Consider the following 21,011-nt stretch of genomic DNA (forward strand, 5'->3'; position numbering starts at 1 on the left):
TAAAAATCAGATATAAATTTTATTAAATGTATAACTTTAGGCTACTTAATTTAACCTTTAGAAGCCTCCATTTTCTTATTTAAGTGAAAATGATATCTACACTGAAGCATTATTCCAAGAATAAATGGGATAAAATATACAAAGTGATTAGTTCATGTTTGCTACATATTCAATTAATATATGGCAGCGATTTTTCTATATTAAGTTTTTCTTATATTTACAATAGCAGAAAGGAAAAAAATAAAGTTGAATCTACTATTGTCAGCAGGGTTCAGTGGCTCGGGAGGCTGAGGCAGGAGGATTGTGAGTTCAAAGACAGCCTCAGCAAAAGACAGGCATAAGCAACTCAGTGAGATCCTGTCTCTAAATAAAATACAAACAATAGCTGGGGATGTGGCTTAGTGGTTGAGTGCCCCTGAGTTCCATCCCCTGTACCAAAAAGACAAAACCTACTATTGTCAAAAATCCTGAAAAGTCTAAAAGAACAAATGCTATCACTGCTCTATAGTCTAATATCATTTACAATTACTACATACAAAGCCTATCTGCTTCCACTATCCTTCTACAAAAATAGTTCACATAAGCAGGAACCCTAGGATAGTATGCTTTTTCTCAAATCCTTGGACAGAGTTATGAGGTGGTAGACTGCATAGGCAATCCTCAGAACAAAATCTGAAGTAGCTGGGCACAGCAGCCCTCTTCTGGGGACATAAGAAAATGCAACCAAGGCCAGGGGTGTAGTTCTGTGGTCCAGAACTGTGTTTAGCATGTAAAATACCCTGGGTTCAGTCCCCAGCACAGGAAAGGGAAGGGAGGGATGGAGCGGGGCAGACAGGGAAGGAGGCAGGCAGGCAACCATTCCAAAGGATCTTGGCTGGATTGTCATTTGCATATAGTGGACACTTAAAGGTATGCTGAATGAGTGGTCTGGCTTCAATCTTACAAAAGCTGAGTTCATTTTTACTTATCCTGTAGAATGTAAAAACATAGTTCTAAAAGTAAATGATATACTGATAGGCTGTTACAGGTTTAAAATTAAAATAATGAAATCTTGAAGCTAAATAGCCAAATATTTACCTTTATAAATATTGAGTATTTAGGGCTGGGGTTGTGGCTCAGCGGTAGAGTGCTTGCCTAGCATGTGAGGCGCTTGGTTTGATCCTCAGCACCATATAAAAATAAATAAACATAATAAAGTTATTGTGTCCAACTACAAAAAAAGAATTTTAAAAAATTGAGTGTTTAAAAGTCTCAGGTTTCTCATCTATAAATCTCAAGAGTAATAGTACCTTATAAGGTGATTTTGAAAATAAAGTGAACAAAGGCAGTTATTTGCCACAGTGTTTAGCAGACAACAAATGCTTAACAAATTAGGCCAAAGAGGGATGGGGGGGAGGAAAAAAAATGAGGCCATTATTTTCAGCTTTTACATTTCATAATCTTTGCAATAATCATTTTACTTTATACAATCTTCTCAAATGTTTACAAAAATGGACTCTAAGGAATCTTAAGAGATTACCTCTAAAAAATATGCACATGTAATTTTAAAAAGAATGACACATGCCTAAAAAAGAAAACATGAAAACCTTGTAAACTTTAAGATTTGTTCACCAAAAATTTGTTTATTAAGAGGCTAAGTTCTATATAGTTGGCTCAACATTTTCATGTAACTTAAGAGCCTAAGAGGCCCTGAACAATCCAGATGCCCACAACACAGACATGTATACAGTAAATGACTATGTTTCTGATCCTTAAATGAGACTTCTGTGACTTCCCTTTGCCAGATAAATAAAACATATCTTTCAAAGTTAACACAACTTCAGAAATTCAAAAATTCTTAGTTCTCCAAGTTTTTTAAACCCAAAATCAAAAGCCTTCATTTGAATCAACACTGAGAAAAAGAGCAATGAAAAGAAGCTATTTTATTCATTACAGAGCAAAAATACAGACTGTATTTACTAATTTGTTTTCTACTTGGGAGAATATACTTTATATTTAAAGAAATAAACAATTAGTTGTCAGGAGTTGCTTTTGGTGAATGATCAATAAGTGCCTTGTCAGGAGTTGGATATTGATACCAGGGCCCATCGCCTCTCTCACGCATTAGTCTTCGAACTTCCAGCTCCTTTAACCTGTAACAAATAGAAAAACAATACTGTGATTCCAGCTTTCCAATTACAAGGAGAATTTTTTTTTTTTTTTTTTTTTATACTGGGGATTGAACCCAGGGGCGCTTTACAACTGAGTCATATCCCTAACCCTTTTCAATTTTTATTTTGAGACAGAGTCTTGCTAAGTTGAAGGGCTTGCTAAGTTGCTGAGGATGGCCTTGAACTTGCAATCCTTCCGAATCACCTGGATTACAGGTATGTGCCACTGTGCCTGGTTCCAGTTACCAATTTAATGTATCAGTTCCATAAAGAACCACTAGAAAGTTTATGTACACAGATCATGACTAAGGCACACTTATAGTAAGTATCCCAAAGCAAAATTTAGGACTTATTCTTTACTTTTATCTTGCTTATGTACTTAGTCATTGAATAGTTTTTGCATCTAAATATTATTTGAATTGATGATTAATTCTCTCCTTTACTATCCCTGCTCTTTGTCTGGACAGATAATTTTCACCTGAATTGTGACAATGCTTTCCTGTCTTTCCATCTTTTAGATGCAAGGAGTCATTAATGCAACACCTACTGTTGTGATCCTATGCTATTTTGAGTATTAGGAAAATTATCTGCTTTTCTAGAGGAGCTCATATTCTGTCTGTATTGGCTGTTCATCACTATTGCAAAGAAAATTTGAGGGCAGAATATCATATTCACCAGCATTATACTGTGCCCAGTTAATGGTAGATCCTCAGTCAATATTTGTAAAGAAAAAAGAAAGAAAGTAGGTTAGTTGGACACAGTGGCATGAGCATGTAGTTCCAGTTCCTGGGATGGGGAGGTCTAAAGCAGAAGGATCACTTAAGCCCAGGAGTTTTGAGGCCAACCTAAGCAACTGTGAGACCCCATCCCAGGAAGATAAGAGAGAGAGGGAGACAGACAGAGAGAGATCTCTCTTAAAAGAAGCATTCTTCAACTCTAAGATCTACTCTGTCCTCAACCTTCCTCACAAATTGAATAATTTCTATTCTGCAAAGATGCTCTACTCCTCTTCCATATTCAAAATCTGCATAAACTACTACCTGAATCAGTCCCTTCTCCATTAAACCTTTTAAATTTCATTTTAATAGAACATACACAGATCACTTTTCACATGACTGGAAATAAACCACAGTTAAATGTCACACTTTATCAACAATAACAAGCTCACCGATCTTATGTAAAGAGAAAACGTACCTTTGCAACTGTGTACTTATAAGATGTCTATTCATCTTTTTTTAAGGATTAAATACCATCATCTTTTTTAAAGGGTTAAATATCATCCTTTAGAATGCAATTATCCAAAATGTAAGTAATTAAAATAGTCACCAACAGGGGACTAAGTAGTAAAACAAGTTATGGCTTATCTACATAATGGATTACCATGTAATACTAAAAAGAATAAGGAGAATCTATTCATAGTAATGTGGGAACAGATGATAAATATATTGTTAGGTTAAAAATGCAACATATAGGAGCTGGGAATATAGCTCAGTTGATACAGTGCTTGCCTTGCATGCACAAAGCCCTGGATTGGATCCCCAGCACCACCAAAAAGAAAAGGAAAAACAAAAAAACAAAACAAAACAAAAGCAAGATACAAAATAAGTATATGTAGCACTTTCCCATTTCATTAAAAAGTGGTAAATAACCATTTGTGAATCTGTATAAATACACATGCATATAGCATTAAAAACTGTAAACAGCAAGACACAGAGGCACATGCCTATAATCCCAGTGAGTTGAGAGGCTGAGACATGAGGATTCCAAGTTCGAGGCCAGCCTTAGCAATTTAGCAAGACCCTAAGAAACTTAGTGAGACCCTGTATCAAAATAAAAGGTCTGAGGATGTGATTAAGTGCCCCTGTGTTCAATTCCTGGTACACAAAAACCTATGAAGAACTAAAAATAACAGTTATCTCTGGGGGAGTCAACTATGGGAGACATCTCTTTCTATTTTTTCTTTTCCTGTTTCAGTTTTTTAAATATCTAAATGCATACTTTTTAAAACCCCACATTCCGCTGGGTGTGGTGGTACATGCCTATAATCCCACTGGCTTAAGAAGCTGAGGCAGGAGGATCACAAGTTCAAAGCCAGCCTCAGCAATTTAGTGAGGCCTAAATAACTTGGTAAGCCCCCGTTTCAAAATAAAACATAAAATGGGCTGGTGATGTGACTTAGTGGTTAAGCACCCCTGAGTTCAATCCCCAATACCAAAACAAGCAAAAACAAAAACACCCCCCCCACCCCCAACACACACACACACATTCCATCATCATATCAGCATCTTTCCTTTAGGGATAGAAGTCAGGATTTTGGTTTGTTTGTTTTTTCTTTGTTTTGTTCTGTAACTGTTTAGGATCTCTACATGTCTGAGGAATTCTAGGGTCTGATCATTTAACTGGAACTCTAAGGTATGTGTCTGAAGTTCAAAAACGTCTTACTAACATTACTAAATATAAACCATATTTCTGTTCTATGCTCTTAAGTACTGAAAGATAGTTCCGTATGGTAACTACATATTCAGGAAACAGCCAATCACATTTTTTCACTGCTTAAATATTTTTCAACATCATAGAAATTTTTATAAACTATAAAATTTTAATAAATAGAAAGACCAATGGTAGCCTGAGGCCAAAATAAAGGATGGAGAGTCACTAGCATGGATGAAGAAGCACACAAAAACATTTTAGGATGATCAAAGGATCTGGATTGTGGTAGTAGATACAAAGGTATATGCTTTTTTTTTTTTTTTTTTAACAATTTTTTATATTTATTTTTTAGTTGAAGTTGGACACAATACTTTTATTTTACTTATTTATATGTGGTGCTGAGGATCGAACCCAGGGCCTCACATGTGATAGGCGAGTGCTCTACCACTGAGCCACAACCCCAGCCCCAAAGGTTTATGCTTTCCCAAAAACCCACTGAAGTTAACTGGTGATTTGATTGCTTATCAATTTTATCTCACTCTTAACACAAAAGAACGTGTGTGTGTGTGTGTGTGTGTGTGTGTGTGTAACTGTGGTGCTGGTGAACAAATTCAAAGCTTCACTGAGCTGTTCTCCAGTCCCCAAAAGAACATTTTAAGAAGTAATTCTCATATTATATATTTATTTATTTAATCCATACATGACCAAGACCTTAAAAACTAAAGGACAAACATGACAATAATTGAATGAATAAATACACAGAAAGCAACTATAACATTGTTATATAGTAAGTATTAAAAACCATACATATTTGTTATCTGAAACATATACTGCTATGTTACAAATAATTTTTCACTGCCAAAAGACAGATGACAAACTGAGAAAATATATCTGCAACAAAATAAAGAAGGACTAATTTAACTGATGTATAAATCAGTTAATATCAGTAGAAAAACGGGCAATTTATAGAGATGCACACAACTATTAGATCTATGGAAAAAAAACCCCAACCTTACAAAGAAATAGAAAGTCAAAATAATAAGATATTACTTTCAACTATTATAACAACAAAATGCTTAAGATTGATAAATTCCATTTCTGATAACTCAGAAATTATCATAGGTGATGGAAAAAATAACTGGTGCAACTTTCTGAAGAAGAGTTTGGCAATATCTATCAACATATAAAAGCAAACATATATATAATAACACATATAAGAATAAAAACTTGGAAAGAATCTATGTACCAACAATAGGGGACTGGTAATAAAAAGTAAAGCACATCTACCCAATAAAATATATAATGCAGCGTTAAAAAGAATGGGCATATGCCATCACAGAAAGATCACCAAGGTATATTCATTGAAATGAGACAAGGCACAGAACACTGTTTATAGGAGGATTCTATCTGTATTACTATAATTTTAAATGATATTATAAAATTTATTTTTTTACATATAAAATTTTCTCTAGGAACATATATAGTTGCTAAATAGGGGTTATTTCTAAGGATTAGACTAGGTGTAGGATGGAAGGAAATTGGGTAGGATGGGGAGAGAGTTGCCTTGTATATACATGAGTATTTTTAAAAGAATTCCTTTTATTCTGACAGATATCATCTCTTTATCAACCCATCATCAACTCACAGTCTTCACTCTAAACAACAAAATTCTCTCATATTTTCTCTTGTGGTTTGCAACCCAAGAAAAGAATGTTCTTCCCCACCCCTTTTTTCCTACCGTAATTCAGCCTTTTCAGATTCAATCTGAAGAACAGCCATTGTTCTTTCATAATTCTTTTCAGGGCATTCAAAGAAAGTACGAGCAATCCATCTTGATATAGGATGCTGCCAGAGAAAATTTGTTTGAAATTAGACAGTTTCTGAACATTACTTGGCTTTTCTAGTTGATTATTCTTTAAAATGGCCTTCTCAGATACACCCGTAATACCTACTATATATCAACCATTTTATATATATTTTAAATAATTTCACTCCATTAGGTAGATACTATTTTTAGAGATGAGAAAATTGCACAAATTGTGCAGCTAAGTGGGAGTGTCCAGATTCTAACCAGGTCTGCTTGACTCCAAAGCCTGTGCTCTCTCATATTACACTATGCATAGGTATGTGAAGTGGTAGATTCAGGAGGAAAATCCAGATTTTGTTGATCTCAACATGAAGCCCCTTCCACCAGCTGCTAAAGATAAAACTAATTTCATAGTTTCCCTTAAGATTTAAAATGAAACACTGCTTTTCTAAAATATAATTCATTCAGACAATAAAATGAGGCATACTCTATTCAAGGTCAGCTCATTATAATACTTGTAAAGACAATAGGTTAATTCTGTCTTTTGGATATAATAACTGTTTATTATATCCAAATATAATAAACAGTTATTATATCTGGAGTCAAGCTTAATGGGTTCAGTAAGTACTGGCCCCCTCTCTCAGGTTCTTAATCTATGAGTCCCAAATTTTCAATTTTGTGAATATTTCAACAATATTGACACAGATGCATTAAAATAGGCTGGAAACCATAATCTGAAGTTCATATTATTAATAACATTATATTATCATCATACAATTATATAATTATATATTATATGCCATGTTTAAGTTTTTATAGGTGTTTCACATCTGGGACAACGGGACAAAATGTGTTAAGCCTTTTAAACCCAAATTTTCTCATCTTTAACATGAAAATAATAACAGTGCCTTTTACATGGAATGAGAAAATATTTGCAAAGCAGTATAGTGCCTGCTACACAGTAGGTGCTCAACAAAAGAGCTATCATTAGCACTGGTAATAGCTTTCTTATGGAACTGAACTTAGAACAAATTCTGTTATTTTGCTAGATTGAGAATACACTGCAGACAATTCTTTGAAAAGCTATAAAACTTAAATTAATAAAAGAAACAATAAAGGAATATACCAAGAACAGTTGCTTGAAATTGAATATGATAAGTATAAAGATACCAAACGGAATTTCACTTTAATGTACAAGAAAGGAAGTTTAATAGAGTAGAGGAGGCATAGGGGGACAGAGGAGGAGAGAAAAAAGGAAAGGGATGGGGCTCAAAAATCAAATTTCTTGCATGTATAATTTTATCAAAATGAACCCAATTTCTATGTACAATCATGATGCTTTAATAAAAAAATGAATAAACAAAAAATGGAATATGAAACTTTATCATAATTTCCATATTTAGGGATTAACCAGCATGTTGACAAGTACCTTAATGTAATTTTTGAAAAAATTTTTTTGTAGTTATTGATGAACAGATTGCCTTTATTTTATTTGTTTTATGTGGTACTAAGGATCAAACCCGGTGCCTCACATGTGCTAAGCAAGCATTCTGCCACTGAACTACAGCCCCAGCCCCTTAACCTAATTTTTAATGACCTATACAAACCTTATAATATTCCCAATGTTCTGGGATATAGCCTTCTGGAATTTCTGCTAATTCAGCTTCACCTAATAAGAGAAAATGATGGTGGTTCAACTTCAGCATTAGGAATTTAAAATATTAACTCTTCACCAATAAAGAAACCAACTTCTTGTAGGTTTAAAGGATCTTTTTATCTTTTCTTTCATTTATACTAAAGATCTAATATTCTAAATTCACTTTAAAATTGAAAATCCATTCATTATGGATTTTTAGATGTATTCTGAGTGTAAGGCATTATCTATAAGCATTATATGAGAGGTTCCAATTTTGTTTTTATAATACATAACCAGATACTATAAAAGACATTTTTTTTTGGTCCTCTCTATGAGACAAAACATTTTAGGATTCAAGGTTTTAGAAGCACTCTGAACAGATTTACCATGAACATCTGATGTCTACTGTCATTCACACTTTCATGTCTATTTTAGAGGATTTATAGGTTTATATATTTCAGGATGGATTTGAAAAATTCTCTCTCTCTTCCACCTCTTTTTCTTTTCTTATTCAGACTTATCAAAGCTAGTTTTGGGAAAGGAGGAGGAGAAGAAAATGAGGTTTTCAGAAGCCTCCTACATGGCCATAAAATTTATAACCTTCAAAGTTTCTGGAGGGAAAAAGAAATGTGCTAAAAAATAATATGGTACATTATTGTAGACTGAGATTTTGTTATTTAAAAAAAAAGACATGCTTATACTTATCTTACTGAGTTTTTCATTATAATACTCGTAAAGTTTACCAATTTCATGGTGTTGGCTGGAGGGGGAACTTACCAATAAATATATTCACCAGAGTTATGCCAATTGCTACTGGAAGCCCAGTCAACAAAATGTAGAATCTCTGTTAAAATTTAAAAAAAAAAAAAAAGATTTTTCTTACAACCATTTCCAATTCTTCCCATCCTTCAATTATCCTCACAATTCCCTTTATTTCTTATGATATAAATTTGTCAAACTGAAGATACAGTATCAAATTTTTAATTTATGTGATATTCTTGGGTTCTTGCCTTAAGACACCTATATTTAATACCAAAAATGAAAGAAAAAAGTAAAGGATAATTGTACAAGTATAATATAATATATATTTCAGTGACTTTTCACTTTTTGATTAAAGCAACATCATGAAAGTTAGAAAATTCACTATTAAGAGTAAAGAGTAAAACACATTAGTGTGATTTCAACCACTGAACAGGAAGGGTTTGAGATGGTCATGACAAAAAAAGGGGGCGCTCAGAGTTGGGATATAGCTCATTGGTGAAGCTCTGGCATAGCATGCTTGAGGTCCTGGGTTTGAGCCCCAGTACCACTAAAAAAAATCATGAACTATTTTGCCAGGTATGTTGGTACATACCTGTAATCCCAGCAACTTGGGAAACTAAGGCAGGAGGATGGCAAATTCAAGGCCAGTCTCAGCAACTTAGCAAGACCAGGTGTTAAAATAAAAATTTAAAATTAAGGGGCTGGGGTTGTGGCTCAGCATTAGAGCGCTCACTAGCATGGGCGAGGCCCTGGGTTCGATCCCCACCACCACATAAAAATAAATAAATAAAGATATTGTGTCCAACTACAACTAAAAAAAAATATTAAAAAAAATAAAATTAAATTAAAAAAAAAAATGGGCTGGGGATGTGGCTCAGTGGTTAAGTGAACTTGGGTTCAAATCCCTGGTACCAAAAAACAAAACAAAGCAAAAAAAAAAAAAAAAAGGAAAAGCAGGAGCTTAACCAAGGGGATGAAAAAGGACACAATGGGAGGGTAACAGAGAGTCTTGAGGCAGCCAGAACTCAAGTGATGAGCCAAAGCTTTAGAAACGATGGCACACAGTCCAGATAATCTCTCATTTTTCTATGCCTCTAGTTTCTTTTAAAGCCTTGAGATACAAATAAACAATCAGCACCCTAAATAAGTGATTATTATATTATTGCTAAATTAAGATTAAAGGTCAACATCACTCTGAAATCAATGTTCTCAAACAACATGTAAATTTTAAAAATCATATCCTCAAATAATAGATCTCCTTTATTAAAAGAAGTCCTCTAATGAATTCTTTGGTAATTTAAAGGATATTTTAGCAATACAAAAAAATCCTCTCATCAATCAATTTTTGAAGTTTTGTCAATTTTCACATTTGTCCCTCCCCACCCATTGCCCTCTTCTTTCTGGTGGGACGCTGGGTTCAAATCCAGGGCCTGCTACAGGCTAAGCAGGCACTCTAGCACTCTACCACTGACCCACACTCCCAGTCTTGCAGATTCTTTTTTACTGTTGAAGTAGAGAATACAAATTAGATTATAAAGCCTCATAATCTTGAGAAGAAAGGATTGGCTTAAGTTTTACCTCCAATTCAGTTTGATTCTAATTTAAGAAGAGATTTAGTAACAAATAAGACTTTACTGCACAATCTCATACCTTCTGAGGAAAGAAACATGAATTTGGCTGGGCACAGCAGCACATGCCTGTAATCCCAGTGGTTCAGGAGGCTGAGGCAGGAGAATCACAAGTTCAAAGCCAAACTCAACAACTTGGCGAGGCCCTAAGCAACTCAAAGAGAACCTATCTCTAAGTAAAATATAAAAAAGGGCTGAGGATATATGGCTCAGTGGCTAAGTATTCCTGGGTTCAACCCCTGGTTCCCCCTGAGTTTGCAGAATCAGATCTTTTACAAAATGAAGATGTTTTCTAAAGAAGCAGATTTTTTTCCTCCTTGTATGGGAAGATTTTAGTTCAACAAAAACTTTCAACTCACCAATAATTTCAAAAAACGCTTGTCATAATATGAAGAAGGTTTGATGATGAACAGTCTTTTCCCATGGTCTGCACTGTGTCGCACAGGAGCTGGAAATATTAAGTTATCCTGTTTTATACAAGGTTCATTTAGGAATACTGTTATTTTGTGATATAAAAACCGAATTATAAGAAAATATACATACATAAATGTTTAATGAATTAAGATTTAAAAATGCTTTTTAATTTTAGTACTAAAGCTAGGGCAGATAGAATACATATAGTCCTAAACTACAGCTCTCTCCTTTTTTTTTTTTTTTTTTTTTGTGTGTGTGTGTGTGGTGGTGGGGACATAATGCAGGACCTCATGCATACTAGACAAATAATCTACCACTGCACAGCACCCCTCATTTTAATTCAATGTTAAAGAAACACTGAAACATCATTTCAAATTGTTTCAATAGCAGGCAGGAAAGTCAGATTCTCTGGATGAGCTGCTTATCTTTGTTTCCTCTGCAATAAATATTTGCTAATATTGCAAAAAAAATTTTGAAATTGTGCTATTTCACATAATAAGGTAATATACATTTAGGAAGTTGCTGCAAAATAGATGCAAAGGAATATCAGTATTTATTCAATGAATTTTCAGCGGAAATTCAAACTTGTTACAAAACCATATCTCTACCTTGACATAATCCATTTGTAAACCATTGCGATTAAGAATACCCTCCTCTTCAACCCCTATCCCACCCTAGATGGAACTTAAGAAAGCCTTGTTGGAGATAAACTGAGACAAAATTTCACACCTAGGTCCTCTTTCTACACTGCCTGTTTTGGAGGTCTGCAAGGATCACTCCGGGTATTCCAAGCCTTTCCCAGGAAAAGATCTAGTGGTTACTAAGAAACGGTGTTACTATGGTTCTGCTGTGTAATTGCTCTTAAATTCTGAATGAGAGTCATTGTAGAATAAAAAATTTTAATTTCCCACTAAAGGAATTTCAGTCATAATTGATGTCGAAAAGATCTGTATTTCTGGTTTACCATTTACTGTCTGGAATGCCCTCTTTTCTCCTAAAATCTATCCTTTATGCCCAGGTGTTTTCCAAGAAGTCAGCAATGCCCCCAATCAGATAAGATCTCTGCTACTTCTGAATTGCTGTCCATCTTAGTCATGTTGTCCTGGTTTCCAGGACCTGTGTGGATGCCAAAATCTGCAGTTCCTCAAGTCTATTACATGAAATGGCATAATATTTGCATATAACTTGTGCATATTATTTCACATATTTTACTCTAGATTATTTAGAAACCGAATACAGTGAGTGTTATGCAAATAGTCATTATGCTGTATTAATAAGGGAATAATGACAAAGAAAAAACCTATATACATATTTAGTTACAAATGCTTTTTTTTTTCCTGAATATTTTCAACCCATGATTGGTTAGATCTGAGATGCAGAACCATGCTTATAGAGGGCTAATTGTATTTGCTTTTACTACTACCACTTTTGATTATAAATGCTTTGAAGACGGAATCCATCTTAATTTGGTATTACTTGCAGCATCTTGCAATGAACTTAGGATATTAATTAACTCACAAAACAATGAGAAGTTAGCAAGAATTTACTAAATATAATAAAATAACAAGATTAAGATAACTTGGCAACATTAACATGGATTCCAATAAATCATTTGAAGAGATACCATTAGGGAATTTTAAATTTTTTTTTTTAATATTTATTTATTTTTTTTAGTTTTTGGCGGACACAACATCTTTGTTTGTATGTGGTGCTGAGGATCGAACCCGGGCCGCACGCATGCCAGGCGAGCGCGCTACTGCTTGAGCCACATCCCCAGCCCGGGAATTTTAAATTTTTTAAAATTTTTTTATTTGTTCTTTTTAGATATACATGACAGTACAGTACATTTTGACATATTATACATACATAGGCTATAACTCCATTAGGGAATTTTATGATGACAATAGGTTGGATGATACCACAAACCACTCATTAATTCACTAAATATTTAATGTGCAGGTCCTAACCTAGGCAGAAGGATATGGATCCTGCTGGGATAAAAGACACTAAACAATTATAAATCTATGAGTGCAACAAAGGAAAAATAGCAGTAAAAAAGAACAAGCCCTATTCAGACAGGATGGTGGGACAGGGGTGAGAGGAAGGTATATTATAAGTTGGAAAGGAGCAAGTTAGATCAATTTGTAATAGGTAAATGATTGACCGATTGACGAATTAGACATAAAAGATGATGATTAATTAATGAAGTAACCTAACAAAGGGATCTCTCAAATGCCCTGCAGCATGAAGATTTTTTATGAATGGAATGGGTGAAATAGACATTCCTGGCTTTTTGAGTCTTGGAAACAAAGCTACTGTTACAAAATGGCTATTACACTAATGATGAATTAGTCTCCCAAAAAAGTCTTCATATACATTTACAAAAGGCTGGATCCAAAAGGCTCAAGTACAACAAGGTAAGAATAAAGTAAATGTAAAGTCCTATGTCGATGCCCCCCAAAATATAATTGCTCACAAAAAAACCAAAAGCCAATTCAATGTTAACCTGATGTACTAGAAGGACAGGGTCAAAACATGATGATCCTTGCTGCTCTTTATCTCCCAACTACAGAAGTTTATCCACTCCACAGCATATTATTTTATAGGGAAAATCTCGAGTTTCCCCTAACTTAAAGCAACCAGATGGCAAACAACTTGGAAACTGACCTCATGAAACTGAATGAACTGAAGTTAATTGGCATACAATAAAAGAAGTCTGGATAAAGACCAGATAAATGTTTTTATGGAGCTCAAGAGCTGTCCCATGTAAGAGAATGTATTCAATTCTGTGTTGACATGAAGGGAAGAACTAGGCTCAATGTGTGAAAGAGTAATTCTCAGCTTGATATGAGAAGGTTCTAAAACTGTAGAACTTGCAGAATTGTAGACAGTCTTCACCCATTCCCCATTACAAAGTTATGTTAATATCAATAATGGGATATAACAAGAACTAGCACAATAGAGGGGGTTAGCCTAGAGGAATTCTGTTTAGTCTAGAGAATCTGAAATATATGATCTAAGAATAAACAGGTATGCTCTTCTAACTCATCTCTCAATACTTCCCTTCCAATTTCAGGAAATCTCTCCTACCTTCAGGTTTTTGCACTTTCTTTCCCCTCTACCTGGAATGCTTTTCCCTATACTGCCTCCACATATCATCCTTCAGGGCTAACATCAAGTGTCACTTCCTCAGAGAGGTCTTCTCTAAGACTTCTCATCCAAAGTTAGTCTCCCACTTAATACCTTTAATATCATTTGGTAATTTCCTTTAGAGCAAGAAGCACTAACCCTAGTTATCTTTTTTTTTTTTTCTTAAGTCCATTAGGTCAGGCACTGCCTATCTTATTCAGGCCTGTATCCCTAGTATTGGTACCTTTAGTGTCTGTAGCATGGTGGGCACTCTATGATTATGACTGAATTTACTTTTCTTAAGTAGATTAAATGCTGGTAGAGAATTTTTCTTAAGTCCCTGAAAATATTCTACATTTACTCAGAAGAGATAGTGCACTCCTAACTTTCCCTTTTAATCAAAGGGAAGGATTAAACTATATATGGTCTTAGGGAACATTACTATAAATGATATGGAAAAATGTAACACTAAACAATGGAAGAAAGCTTGGTATGGTTGCATTATAGTAATACTAATGCAGTTAACAATGTGAACTGCTTACTCTTTCTTTACAAATAACTACCTAATTGTTATATAATTATTCATGCCATTAAATGTGCTAGATAACTGTTATTATAATCAATTATTCTACAGTATATTTCATAGAACTAAACTCTTTTCAAATGTTATGAGCCTTCATGATCATATTATGAGTCATTGATGCAGTAGAGCCATTTGCTAACATTCTAAAATTATTAGGATGAATATGGCTTATAACCAAGTGACTCCCAGGATTTCTGGAACTCAGTTCCACCTACCACAAGCATCTTCCACCACTCTCCAAAACCTGAAATTTCTCAATTAGGTATTCATTAATTATATAAGCCTAACCCTTCAAAAAACAATTTTAAATATGCACATAGCCTCAGAAAAGTTATTAAGTCTTTGACAATTCTGATTTTCAGACCACTGAATACTATAATGAAGGATCTTTTCGTGTGTGTTTCAAAGACAACACTCAACAAATTAAAAAAAAAAAAACCCACAACACTCAAAATTTGATCACTTTTTTCCCCCTCATTCTCAGGTAAGGGCACTATCAAATACCCAGGCTAAAAATCTCAAGTCGTCTTCCTTGCATCTACTGCTCATTCACCATTCACCAAGACGTCTTGATTCTAAGATTCAAACTCTTCAGTACCTTCAAAGCCTTCTTTACCCTAATGACCTAAGTAACCGACATCTCCTATGAGCCATCTCCTACAAAGCATCTTTCTAAAGATGCTTACTGATGTAGCTTCTGCTAAAGTACTCTTTGTTGTCTACAAAATAAACTGAAGATACTTGGTTTTGTATTTAGACCTTTCCCTACCTTCCCCTAGTTTGATCCCAACCTCCCTTATTTTAACCTTCTTTCCCAACATCTATTCATCCCAAGAGCCCCATATCCAAGCACATCAGAAAACTCACCCACTGTACTTCTACCAGTCTCACCTGTTAAAATGATTCCCACAATTTAGTTAAAATAGTACATATTGCTTGTATGAATTAACTCACGAACTTTGTTTATGTAGCTGTTAGTCAGCTTTCAATTACTGTAAAAAAATATCTGAGATAAATCAACTTAAAAAGAGAAAAGGGGGCTAGGGCTGTAGCTTATTGGCAGAGCACTTGCCTAGCACTCATGAGGCACTGGGTTCGATCCTTGGCACCACATAAAAATAAACAAATAAAATTAAGGCATGCTGTCCATTTACTACTAAAAAAGAAAAATTTAAAAAAAGAAAAGAAAAGAAGAGAGAGAGAAAAGGCTTATTTGGCTCATAGAGTCCAGGGATTACAGAACATGCTGAGTTGGCCCTGTTCCTTTTGGGCCTATGGCAAGGCAGAACATTATGGTGGCAGCACATGGTGGAGCAAGCAGCATACTTCCTAGCGATCAAGGAACCAGAGAGGAAAAGTATTGAAGTCCCAATAGCTCCTTCAAGGGCATACCACTGAAGACCTAAAGACTTCTCACTAGATGCCACCTCTTAAAGTCTCCATTCATCACTTCCCCAAAGTGCTACAGCTGGGGACCAAGCCATTAACATATAGGCCTTATCCAAACCAAGCATTATCCACTTTAATACTCTTCACATTTTTTTCAAACCATGATTTGTTCATGCCGATCTTTAAGTTAAAGTTCCTTATAGCAAAAGGAAGGCCTAAAGCTCATCTTTGGAATTCCTTTATAATTGATGTTTAATAAATAATTTAATTAAATGAAGAACATATATTTATTTGCTTATTTTCTGAGAAAGGTTTTCACCAAGGTGAAAGAGGATGAAATGACATCAATAGGTGTTTTAAAAAAGGTGTGTTCACAGAGCCCTATAGAAAGCTAATGCCAGAAAAGGCATGGACAACAACAACAACAACATAAATAAATAAACCAACTGGGCTTAAGGAAAATTTTTAATTTTTTTTTGCACCAAAATACACTATTGACAAAATAAAAAGGCAACCCATAAAATGGAAGAAAATATTTTCAAGTTATCTATCTGCTAAGAAATTGATAACCAGAATATATAGATAACTCCTCAAACTCAGTAACAACAAAACACGCAACCCCATGAAAATATAAAGGATTTGAATAGACATTTCTCCAAAAAAGATAAAACAAATGGACAAGAAGCATATGAAAATATGCTCAACAACACTAATCATTAGAGAAATATAAATCAAAACTAAAATGAGATAGTTATACACAGTTATATCCCATCAGGATAGCTACTATCAAAACTTTAGAAAATAAGAGAGTTGGTGAGAATGTAGAGAAACTGAAACTCTCCTACACTGCTGATGAGAATGAAAAATGGTATAGCCACTGTGGAAAACAGTAATGGCAGTTCCTCAAAAAATTAAAACCTGAATTACCATACAATCTAGCTGTTCCACTTCTGCATATGCACCCAAAAGAATTGAAAGCAAGGTCTTGAAGAGTTATGAATTCATGTTCATAGTAGCATTGTTCACAGTACATAAAACATAGAATCAACTTAAGTGTCCTCTGACAGATGACTGGGCAAGCAAAATGTGATAGAGTAGACCCTCTGAATCTGTGGATTCCACATCCCTGGATTCAGCCAATCATGGGTGGAAAGTATTTAGGGAAAAAAACTGCTTCTGTGCTAAACATGCATGCTTTTTTCTTTATCATTTTCCCTAAGCAATACAGCATAACCATTATTTACATAGTACTACATTATATAAGCAATCCAGAGATGATTTATAGTATACAGAAGGATGTAGCTAGGTTATATACATATATTAAGTTATTTTATACAAGAGACCTGAGTAACTGGGAATTTGGGGCATTTGTGGAGATCGTGGAACCAATTTATTGCAGATACAAGGGATGAGAGATAATTACATATACATATTATTCAGCTTTAAAAAGAAAAGAAATTCTTTCTTTCCTGTCGTATGTTATATTATGAATGAACTTTGTGGACATTATGCTAAGGGAAATAAGCCAGACATAAAAAGTCAAAATGTACGTTCCCACTTATGATGAATTTAAAATAGTCATAGGGACAAATAGTAGAATGGTGGTTATCAGGAGCTGATCAGGACAGATGGGGAGTTACTCCTTTGTTGACACAGTTAGTTTTACAAGATGAAAAGAATTATAGAGATAGATAGTGGTGATCATTACACAACGTTATGAATACATTAAATATAACTGATCTGTAGACTTAAAAATAGTTAAGATAGCTGGCGCAGTGGCACACGCCTATAATCCCAGTGGCTCAGGAGGCTGAGGCAGGAGGATCCTGAGTTCAAAGCCAGCCTAAGCAATGATGAGGGGCTAAGCAACTCAGTGAGACCTTGTCTCTAAATAAAATACAAAATACGGTTGGGGATTGCTGAATGGCCCTAAATTCAATCCTTGGTAACCACTCCCCCCAAACCAAAAAATGTTAAGATAGTAAAGTTTATATTAAGTGCTATCCATTTTTCCCATTCTTCACAACTACGTTCCGAGATAAGTTTAAAATCATCATCTTTTTAAAGATAAGAAAAAAAAATTATGAGCAATTAAGTATTCAAAATTTAGTTTCCGGGGCTGGGAATATAGCTCAGTTAGGAGAGTGCTTGCCTTGCATGCACAAGGGCCTGGGTTCAATCCCCAGCACCACACACACACACATACAAAAAGTTTAGTTTCCAAGATGTGACAACTCAAGGTCACAAAGCTTCTAAATTCTGGAGTTAGGATTTGAACCTTGGCAGTCTAGTTTCAGAGAAAACAAGACAAACTTCCCTTCCATATCAGAGCTTATTATCTTGTAGGGTTAAAATAGTAATTTTAAAAACAATAATGACAGATGCAAAACACCTTCAAAAGCAGGTACACAGGTATGACAGTCACCTTTAACATAGTTAAGAGTTTTTCCCTGCTCCCATTGAAAGGACAATTCCCCAATAATGATCCTTCCAGAACTCCATGAATGGGGAATAGCATAGCAAGAAGAACTGGGGTGAAACTTTACCTCAGTTTATCTCCAACTAGACTGGATTAAATACAATGTAGGAGAGTAAGTGAAGTATTTATATTTGTATATTTGAGGATATCTGTAATCAGAAGTGGTTTACAAAAGGATTTTATCAAGGAATAATAGCAGATATAGCTTTATAAGATGCTTAAATTCCTGCTGGAAATTTGTTGAATCCCACTGCTCCTTTCCAACATTTTCCAGTGAGTCCCTATGTATATTGCCTCATCATGTAAAGTGGAATAATTCAAATTAAAATTGGAAGGGGGGATAAATAAGACAAGATATTTTGAGGTTGGAAAACAATAATTTTGTTTTATGGTAAAAGTTTCACTTCCCTTTAGTATTGCACAGGGCAAATAACTTACAGTGTATCTTTGCTCAAGAGGATTAAATGAATCAATATTTTAAAGTCTTAGAATGGAGCCTGACATCAAATTAAAAAGCTTCTTCCCAGCAAAGAAAATAAGCAGGAAAGTGAAGAAAGAACCTACAGAATGGGAGAAAATTTTTGCTAGCTACTTTTCTGACAGAGGATTAATACCTAAAATATATAAAGAACTCAAAACACTTAACACCAAAAGAGCAAATAACCCAATTAATAAACAGGCCAATGTATTAAACAGATACTTCTCAAAAGAAGAAATACAAGTGACCAACAAACATATCAAAAAATGTTCAACATCATTAGCAATTATGGAAATGCAAATCAAAACTACACTGAGATTTCATCTCATATCAGTAAGAATGATAGTCATCAAGAATGCAAATAATAATGTTAGAGAGGATGTGAAGAAAAAGGTAACACTTATACACTGTTGGTGGGTCTGCAAATTAGTACAACCACTATGGAAATCAGTATGGAGGTTCCTTAAAAGAGGAGGCATGGGAACCCCATATGACCCACTCCTCAGTATTTATCCTAAAGAATTAAAATCAGCATACTATAATAATACATGCATATCCATGTTTATAGCAGCACAATTCACCATAGCCAAACTATGGTAGTCGAGGTAGCTACCAATGGATGAATGTATAAAGAAAAAGTAGTATATATACACAATGAAGTTTTATTCAGCAATAAAGAAAAATGAAATTACGTCATTTGCAGGAAAATGCCTGGAACCACAGACCATTAGGTTAAGCAAAATAAGCCAAACTCAGAGGTCAAGGATCATACATTTTTCTCTCATACATGGAAAAAGGAAAAGAAAGGTGGGGGTTGGGGATCTCATGAAAATCCAAGGGGGATTAGTAGTGGCAAGAAGTTCTGCAAATGATATTGGCCAAATTATATTGTTATATTATGCACATGTGTGAATGTGTAATAACAAAGCCCATCATTACACACAACTATAGTACACCAATTAAAAAATGTAAAAAGAAAATAAATGGGAATTTATAGACTTTAAAAAAAAAACCAACCCACAGAACAATAACAAAAGACTTTGATGTATAATAATACCAAACAAAAGAGAGGATTTCAAAGCAAAACAAACAAACAAAAAAAGAATAGGAGTTCAATACATGGTGGCTATCCTTGTTGCTAATTTAGTAGAGTGGTGCATTATTTTTATAATAATTGAATCAGTTTCCTCATCTGTAAAATGGGGTAATAACATTGTATTTACTCTGAGAGAATGAGATTTAATTCCAAGCATTTGATATTTTGCTACTTTAATTATTCAGGCCTCGGTAAAGCGGCCCATAATCCCTAAGGGGATCCAAATTAGCTCTCCTAGGAATGAATTATGACTTTCCTGGGACCACGGCAATTTTGACTTCTTGGACCCGTTTTTCAGTACCTAAAATTACTATTTTATGACTGTACTAATATAAAACAAATGCAATCCAAGCCAAATTCATTATTACATATTCATTAGTACCTAATGGGAAAGTTCACCCTGACCTTCCTCCGGGTCTACGTATTACATAGTTAGCATACGTGGCCTTCTCTGCAAAAAGACTTCCTATCTGTGGGACTAGAACCCAATGCAGGTGGAACTACCAAAAATCTGGTGCCCTAGAAAGTGACACACTCAGTTCTATAATTTTCTAGCCTCAGCGGCAAATTAGTACTAACTGGGGCTGTGAATAACATTTTTGTAAATGCTTATAATTAAAACGTAACTGGTCTGTTGGTTCGGGGAAATCTGCATACAGCTCGCGCTCTGTCTCCTAAAAGACCCAAGCCCACAATTTGTCCCGGCTCCCTCCAGATCCCACCAAGGTCACCTGGGAACAATCCTCCCATCTCTCACCCAGCACACCCTGCACGCACTTTCTCCCAAGGCCAGCACCCACCGACAGTCCTAGGAAAAACACGGGTGAGGAAGCCTCCGAGTCGGAGCCGAGAGCCAGCGCGGCGGCCAGACAGAACTGTCACTGCAGTGACCGAAGCCCGCTGCAATAAACTCATAGCCGCCATGGCTACCACGGGCAACAGGAAGCAGAGGGATAGAGTAACGGGAGCCGAGAGAGACAATTTAGCAACGAGGTCGAAGGGGCAGGACGGCCATGTTGAATAAGGGCAA

General features: G+C 35.0%; 1 protein-coding gene across 1 annotated transcript; it reads right to left on the bottom strand.

Moving 5' to 3' along the window:
• Window positions 1–1,907: 1,907 nt before the first annotated feature.
• On the bottom strand, window positions 1,908–20,998 carry Ndufb5 (NADH:ubiquinone oxidoreductase subunit B5). Its single transcript, XM_027942151.2, has 6 exons — window positions 20,782–20,998; window positions 10,773–10,861; window positions 8,801–8,867; window positions 7,995–8,056; window positions 6,319–6,425; window positions 1,908–2,132 (listed from the first exon to the last, which is right to left on the bottom strand). The coding sequence occupies exons 1-6, from the start codon at window positions 20,903–20,905 to the stop codon at window positions 2,012–2,014; spliced, it is 570 nt and encodes a 189-aa protein (XP_027797952.2). The 5' UTR covers window positions 20,906–20,998; the 3' UTR covers window positions 1,908–2,011.
• Between the last annotated feature and the right edge of the window lie 13 nt (window positions 20,999–21,011).

This window comes from Marmota flaviventris, chromosome 8, assembly GCF_047511675.1.
Source record: "Marmota flaviventris isolate mMarFla1 chromosome 8, mMarFla1.hap1, whole genome shotgun sequence".
NCBI lineage: Eukaryota > Metazoa > Chordata > Mammalia > Rodentia > Sciuridae > Marmota > Marmota flaviventris.